Source organism: Lepisosteus oculatus, chromosome 7, assembly GCF_040954835.1.
Source record: "Lepisosteus oculatus isolate fLepOcu1 chromosome 7, fLepOcu1.hap2, whole genome shotgun sequence".
NCBI classification, from domain to species: domain Eukaryota; kingdom Metazoa; phylum Chordata; class Actinopteri; order Semionotiformes; family Lepisosteidae; genus Lepisosteus; species Lepisosteus oculatus.
The window spans coordinates 46300991-46309688 of NC_090702.1; the positions used below are offsets into that span (position 1 = coordinate 46300991).

General features: G+C 36.3%; 1 protein-coding gene across 1 annotated transcript; it reads left to right on the top strand.

Moving 5' to 3' along the window:
* The first annotated feature begins 1005 nt into the window (after window positions 1-1005).
* Window positions 1006-6038, top strand: LOC102691285 (opsin 1, short wave sensitive). Its single transcript, XM_006633219.3, has 5 exons — window positions 1006-1356; window positions 2953-3121; window positions 4244-4409; window positions 4657-4896; window positions 5324-6038. The coding sequence occupies exons 1-5, from the start codon at window positions 1011-1013 to the stop codon at window positions 5441-5443; spliced, it is 1041 nt and encodes a 346-aa protein (XP_006633282.2). The 5' UTR covers window positions 1006-1010; the 3' UTR covers window positions 5444-6038.
* Window positions 6039-8698: the final 2660 nt, after the last annotated feature.

Genomic DNA, 8698 nt, shown 5'->3' on the forward strand with positions numbered 1-8698 from the left:
TATGTAGTACCTTCTGCATCTAATTTACAAAGCGTTGGAAAGCCCTTTGCCATCCACCTGTTACCTTAGAGAAGGCTTACCCTTTTTTCATTTCTCTTTACCCATCTTACAGCACATCAGATCAATGTAATCAGGTGGGAGGGATCTCCTTTCTCTTTCTCTTACCTCGTGTTCTTCCAGCAGATGTTACTGTATCTCTAAACCCTATCCCCATTCCTTGACTAATATACCTATATTTTAGAATCAAGGGCGTTAAACACTAGTAGGCCTGCAAGCCTGCTATCAAGCTAGGGAAAAAAGTAGAACAGCTGCATTTACGGAATATATACTAATGGAAAAATAAAACGCAACACCTCCCTCTCCACAGTCTTGCCCTCCCGTCTGTGTGGAACAGGCTGAAGAGTGACTCATCCATGAAGAGGACCTGATGCCACTGCTGACGGTCCATCACAGCCTCTGTCTGGCCCAAGCCAGTCGGGTGTGACGTCTAGGAGGTGTGAGCAGAGGGCCTCTGACAGGTCGCCTTGCTCTAAGGCCAGCAGCATGGAGCCTCACTGTTCTGTCACTGATGCGGGCATTGTGTCTGCTCCAAAATGTATGCAATATTATATTTATGTCTTCTATTTCAAGTAATTTTAACTTGTTATAAATAATCCAGGTACATTGTTTTACCTGAGCTGAAATATAAATATTACATGAGGTCACTGGACAAATAAAGCTAATCATTATTAAAATTTAGGGAACTAATGAGATCAAGTGACATTTCCTCTCTTAATTGCTCCATATAATCCCTTTCCTTAAAACTTTTATCTGATTAACTTTTTTAAAAAGGCGCTCTCACTGGATAAAGGTTAAATTAGATTATTTCCTAAAGAGTTTCAATGACAGAAGGCCTTAATCCCAATCTTTTTTCTTTAAGAAGATCATAATTTGATTAATTGGTTTATGACTTTATAGTGGTATAACTTTAACAGGTCCTTTCATTCTGACAGGACAGGTGCGCGGTGAAAATGGCAGGCACAGAAGAATTTTACCTCTTTGAGAACATCTCTTCTGTGGGGCCCTGGGATGGACCCCAGTACCACATTGCCCCAAAATGGGCCTTCTACTTTCAGACTATATTCATGGGGCTTGTATTTTTTTTGGGCACCCCTTTAAATACCATTGTTCTAATAGTAACAATCAAATACAAGAAGCTGCGGCAGCCACTTAATTATATATTGGTAAATATATCCGCTGCAGGGTTGTTAGCTGTGTTTTTTTCAGTATTTCCAGTTTTCATAGCAAGTTCAAAAGGTTATTTCTTTCTTGGGAAGACAGTATGTGCTTTAGAGGGATATTCCGGAGCAATTGCAGGTAAGAATGGGAAATTTTACCTTTTGTCTTACAGATAGGTGTAGTTTGATTTCAAGGAGATTCTCTTCAGGTTTTCCTATCTTTTTCTTATCTCTGATTTTGTGGATATATGTCTAGGTTAGAGGAATAAGGTGTTAAGGCATTTACTAACAGGCTTAGTTTAAAAAATAAAGTAAGATTCCATGGGAGGCAGGACCTCTTAAATTCTTACTGTTTGTAATGAGGCAAAATCATTCGAGTTTTATTTTTTTCTTTACTGACGACTTCAAAGAGATACATCTTTATTATATAGACTTTTTATGTCCATACAGAATCTTGTGTTGCTGTTCAACAGTGTTCATCTCACCTTAAATTGTAAAAGACTCAACTATAAAAAAGCAAATGTAATGTGCTGCAAGATATCAGACTTGGGGGAAACAGCAACATAGTGTTCATTATTTTAAAAAATACCATAAAGAAGGAAATTGGCGTGAATTGAAAAAAAAACTTGCTTTGTATTCCTTTGGAATATGGAATCACCAGTGGATGTTCACTATGATTTCTCTTTACTTTCTCAAATCAAGAGACACAGTTTTAATTTCCATTGGATTCTTGGAAATGGGTCTTATAGAAAGACGATGATCCTAAACATACCTTACGAACACATCTGCAAAAAGAAAGGCTGAAAAAGAAAAAATCCAATGGCATAGTCAAAGTCTGAACATAAACTCCATTGTTGTGACATTACTGCATTTTGTAAACGTGGTTAGAACAGCTTTTCTTCATAAATTCTCCTACAAATTCCTCTTGTGTCTCTTGTCCTTGTGTCATTGATAATTATTTTTTTGTTTCAAGTTCCCTGGATGAACTTGCAACAATTTTGAACAGAGATGAGTCTAAACATGATATTCCATACTAGAAAAACTCAGTTCCTATTAATATGTCTTAAAATAACATTACCTTCAGACCAGAAACAAAAGAAGTTTATTGTATAATTTTAACATGAATTCTTTTCAGTTAAATCCATGCTGTTCATGAAGTCCAAGTTAATCACAACACTCCGTTGGCCTGTTCTTGTTGCTTTTGTATGGCATCACCATAAGGATAATATTTAGTCAAAGATCTTTTTCATGAATTGGTCCTTATATTTAATATCACTCATTGAAAGCTAAACTGACAACCCAGCTAACAGTTTTCCTTCTTTATTATTTTAAGTGTGAATTTAACCTTTACTAGTTCCTTTGCAGTTCACATGATAACTCAGCTCCCCAAACAAATCCCATATATAACGGCTGTATAAATAAAAAGTGTACCTGCTCGGAATTATATGTGATCTTAGAAATGTTCTCAGATACTCATACTGAATACACAGTCTTTACTAAAGTGATGGAGTTGTAAGTCAAAGTGTGCTTTGTTATTGTAATCTGAAAAGATGATTATCACTTAAAGACAATGTTATTGTAACGGACATTTTTCCGAGTTAAATTAATTTAAAAATCTGTCTAACTACACTCTTAAAGATGTGAAGTAATTAAACCTTTCACTAACCCTTTCAAACTGGAGTTCAGTTGAGAACAGAGTTATGGCATCTTCAGTGATTTGTCTTTTGTTTCACAGGGCTTGTAACTGGGTGGTCTCTTGCCTTCCTCGCCTTTGAAAGGTATATAGTCATCTGCAAGCCCTTTGTAAACTTTCGCTTTGGTTCCAAGCAAGCTTTGATTGCTGTAGCTTCTACCTGGGCAATTGGAATTGGTGTTGCATCACCTCCATGGTTTGGCTGGAGCAGGTAAATTAATTTTTAATAAATCTTGGTTGAAATTAATATTTCCAACAATATAGTGGAACATACTTACTAGCATTTGTTCTATTCTATATATACTCTAAATATTCTATATATACTCTATAATATATATTTTAAATATTCTATATATACCCTATATTATATATGTGTAGATAGTAGAATCTAAACCAGTATGGCCTATTATAAAGGTGGAAGTGTTGTCTACAAAACTAAAGTTTTTGATATTACTTCAGACCAGCATTTATGCATTTTGATGTTCTGCATCAATGAAAAGCTAAGGGTTTCAACACAAATGCTCCATTTCAGTTCGCGCTGAACAGAGTTCACTTTGTGGGACTTCACAGCATGCTGGAATCACTGGTGTCATTTTGTTAGGCTCCATTCAAAAAGATATTAATGGATGTGGACAAATCAAAAGCATGTGATTGGATTTTGGCCAGAACTACTTGTTTGCAATTCATAAATGGCATCTTTAAATTGTTAAGTTTCAGTAACATTTGTCTATGAAGGAGTGTATAAAACAAACCAAGTTAATATTTAAATCAGCTATTCATAGACATAAATAACATTTTCATTTTACATCTAAATAATAATATCTTTTCATTTTTCTCATAAATGCCATAAGGAGTGCCACCTACAGCATTCACTTTTCAGTATTTTGCTTTACGGCTCAACTTGTAGCTGCAGATTTGGATTTTGAACAATATATAGTAGATATGCTTGTTCGACCCATATTACATTTTCATGTGCACAAAAAAGGCCTTTTCCTGGGTTTTTAGCTGTGTTTAAAATTTTCAGTGTTTTAATTGTGCTGTTGGTAGATTTCATTTTTCTGTTTCAAACACCTACAATAGTCCTCAAGGATCTTTTTATTTGGCTGTAGAGAACAGGAGGACAGGTGAAGTTTTGGTCCTCAAGCACTCTATGTCCATTTATCAAATGCTTAGAGACAATTGCCTGTATTTACAGGTAACTAAATCAATTAATATATTTGTTTTAGCTCCCTTCACAAAACAATGCCACATAAATAAATAAATGAATAAATAAATACTGTATGTAGGTACAGTAAACATTAGAAAATGACAGACATATTTTTGTGTAATATAGATTCATCCCAGAAGGACTGCAGTGCTCTTGTGGACCCGACTGGTATACAACAGGCACCAAGTACAAGAGCGAATATTATTCCTACTTCCTCTTCATCTGCTGTTTCTGCTGTCCCTTGAGTCTTATCATCTATTCTTACTCACAGATCATCAGAGCTCTCAAAGAAGTAAGTTAATATACTGAATTAATCTTCACTATTTCTCTTTTATAGTACGTTGTTGCTCTTATATCGATGTCATCCATTCATTTCTGATAGGTGCAAACATTTTTATGTCATATAAAGAAACCATTCATTCTTAAATCCACTATAAAACAACAAATAAATTGAAGAATTTTGATTTATTTTGTATATACAATCTTGGCTTTTTGACATCCGTGACAGTTGCATTGTTTATTCTCTGGCTCATTGCCAGGTGGCAGCCCAGCAGGCAGAGTCAGCCACTACCCAGAAGGCTGAGCGGGACGTCTCCAGGATGGTGGTGGTCATGGTGGGCTCTTTCCTCCTCTGTTATGGTCCTTATGCTATTCTTGCCATGTACATGGTCAACGTCAGAGGTGGAGTGCAAGACCTCCGATTGGTAACCATCCCTGCTATGTTCACAAAAAGCTCCTGCATTTACAACCCCTTAATCTACTCATTCATGAATAAACAGGTACAGTATGTGGTCTAAAATATACAGTACATAATGAAAAATACAGGTGTTTGAGATTTATGTTGTCGACTACTTTTTACAAATATTCAGATTTATTTCAGTTACCCGATGAAGACTGCTGTAATTTAAAGGAAGAATTTGCTATAAATAGCCTCTTGTTTCAAATTGACCTAGGTGATGCTGTTAGTACAGTGGCACATCTAGTCTAAACAGGTATTTATATACCAATACACAAACCTGTGAAGTGTGTGCTGTAGACATTTCCTTATTCACATTTTTATAAATACCTCACTGTGCATAAAAAGTTTTCAAATGGTTTTAACTAAACGCTTAAAAGTTTAAATGAAACATTTATTTTTTTATTTAGAATGTTAAGCATTTTTTATACATCTTTCTCTTGTATAAAATTTTGCTTTTCTTTGCTCAGTTCCACGCCTGTATCATGGAGACGGTGTGTGGGAAACCCATCACAGATGAGTCCGAAGTATCCAGCGCCAGTAAAACTGAGGTGTCATCAGTCTCCTCAAGTCAGGTCAGCCCCAGCTGAACGACAAGCGATCAGCTCTGAGTTCAGACGTCTGCAGGGATACCTCCTCACTCATAAACCAAAGGGATAATCTTTAGAAAATAGCCTTAGAGAATTCTGGGCATCATCTGTATATTCATTGTTCTCATAAACAGTAGAATAGCGGATTTCATTTATTCATTTGAAAATAAAATCATATGAGCAGCTGAGAAAAACTGACTGAGACTTTTTTTGACACAGAGGCACATTTCTAGTTTAGTTACCATGCATGAAAATACCACTTATGAGACAACTGGTCTTTTAAAAGACAAAAAGGTTAATTATATCCCCATACATACATACAGTACATTGGGGATATATGCCTCAGTGTTTTGAATAATATTTTTAAGAATATGTGAAAATAGGATTACATTTAATTCATTAAATAGATCAAAAACGTTTAATCCAAAGGAATATTTATGAAAATGATCAGCTTCATCACATATTATTTATCTAAATACCATTTCATATATATGTCTTTTGGCTTGTCTTCAGACGATATTCTTATGAAAATCAGCAAAAAATGTTATTTTGTTATTCCAAAGCTTTACTGTTATTCACAATTAGCACCATTATTATCACTGTATGTGAACAAGTAAAGGTTTATTCCACGCTGAAAATAGAAGAAAAGAAACACAACGTTTCTGCTGTGGAGCCTTCTTTGGGTATATGTGAACATCCTGCTGTCTGTGGTGAGATTTTCATATAATGGCAACATCTGTTTCCTTTTTGTTCAGAAAATTGTGAACCACTGACATGATTATAAGTCAGTTTACACTATGGATATTCCAGAAGAATAAATTACAGCTCTGCTGGAGTTATTAATATTAAGAATACCTTCAAGGATCAAACCAATAGTGGAGGACCACCTTAGCAAAAATTGTGGCTGCCATTGGCTGTGAACAGATGAAGAAAACTGAGACAATGACCATATAATATTATTGGTTGGAACAGACAAGCCAATCTCTTTTTGAAACCACTATCATTACCAGCTTTCGCTATATATGTCACGCCCCACACTCTCCCTCGCAAACGACATTACATTCCCGGAACCTCTGCTTCCCAATCTCATCCCCGATTGAACCCAGCACATTCTCACATGCATCAGATTCCTCAAATTCTCACTCCCTAACCAATCATCCAATCACACCCCTTTCCTTTCAGTATTTAACCCCCCCTTCGCACACCTTCCCTCGGTCACTATTGAGAAGCCTTTATAGTATTCTCCAGTGTGTGTTTCCAAACCTTTTGACTGATCTCCCGTTACGAATCTTCTGCTTCCGCCTCTTGACCTCGCCCTTTGGATTTTGTCTTTTGGATTGTCCCTTTGCTACTCTGCGTCCTGTGGGATTCCGGTCACGCATAAGGATCCTCCTATTCCACCTATAGGCTCTGTGACAATATATATATTGCACACACCTCTCATTTTGTCACATTCTTCTCTTTTCAGCATGGAAGAAACCTTTACTTGTTCCTTTGCAGCCTACGTGTGCTGATGCAGCTCCCCACTTGTATTTCCATATTCCTTCGGTCTTATTCCCCATGGTTGGTTCTGGGGTTCACTTGTTTCTTTTGGGATTTGATTCCACATTCCACAGAATTAATTTTGGATATATGAGTAGCCAGGTGGGCATAAGCTAAAGGCTGTGTCTGAGCTTCTGAAGTTCTGGGAGAGTGTTAGGAAAAGAATGAATTAAAGGGAGTTTAGTTGATAATTGACTCTTGTGCTTTAACATACAGGATCCAGCCAGGCTGTACTGTAGTTCCAATTCGAGATTCTTGAAAGATTTAAGAGTGTTACAGAAGAAACTTGCAAGTATTTGTCTTGGAGTGGGTTTAATTAGTGAATGATACAACAAGAGTGAATTTAGTATATTTGTATCTTTGTATTCCTGGATATAATTTGAATCCTCCATCATGTGTGAAGAGTTAGAATTTGGATGCCAATAGGGTAAAGATAAGCGTAGTGCACCAAAAGGTCTCTGAGAAGACAAGAGATATCTTCCTATTAAAGGGGAAGCCTGGCCATTTATTAAGCCAATGTGCCCAGTTTAGTGCTGGGGTGTCCCTGGGTTTGTTGGAAATAGTTACTGAAAAGAAGAGAAAGGAGTGTTTCATGAATTCAGCTGTTCCAGCTTCTCCGGTGGCTTTCGGAAGACTTGAAGAGTTGGTCCGGAAGAGATGAAGAGGAACGCAATTTCATCTAATAGCTCTGTGCTTTTTGGGACTGAGCTGGCTGCTCTCCAAGGAGACCAGCGGTACATCCTAGAAGCCTGGAGGGGTTCTGAAACCCAATAATAGTGTCAGACTGTTAAAATGCCTGTCCTAAATGAGTGATGTGCTGTCTCCGGGTTAAAAGTCGTGGCCTGGGTGTTGGCATTCAGCAAATCTTTTGATTACAATTTGGAAGTTAGAAATTGGAAGGGTATAAACAATTCACATTTCCAGATCTAAGTAATTATCATTTAAGTTAGGTGTCTGAGTGTTTAATCTGTGGTGGAGATCTTCCACTAGCCCATAGAATGTATGCTATATAATGTATTCAGTAGCCAATGGGCATTTACAATGATATTATTTCATCTTAAATATAATCAATCAGTTGTATTCAGAACTTCCTAAAACTGAATAATTCAGTTCAGAAACCTCATGTATTCTTCACTATGCGCTGGAAGAATACCCCAGGTACTGTATCTAACCCATATAGTTTTCTTGTCCTATATTGTCTGAATATCTACATTAAAGAAGTTACTTTTTTAATATTAGCAATTAATAATGCTAGGTATTATACATTTAATCTAATGTAGCTTTTAATATTCTAGTCAATGCTGAATTCTTGTGTATTTATCATTACACAGGAAAATAACTGTTCTTGGATTTTTTCTGTAACTTGCCTTTTTAAAGGGCTAGCTCTCATGTGGGGGACTAAGCACAGATGATCTTGAAGAAAAATAAAAAAACACAAAAATAGAACATAAGTAGAATGTGGAATAAAATGACATCAAATGGTTTTGTTATTTTCAAAAACCAGAAAGTAACATATGCTCCAGGATAGACAAACAGTATTATCTAGCAACAGGCTGGCCTTGCTTTATATTATTCTTATAAAGCAAGTTATGAGAATAGGAAATGCAATGAATCTGGGAATGTCTTAAACAATTCTTGTCCTTTGCACGTCCTATGCTGGACATGTATTACTGTTGCACTGTCAAAGGCACAATGCAAAATGCTTTTCGCCAT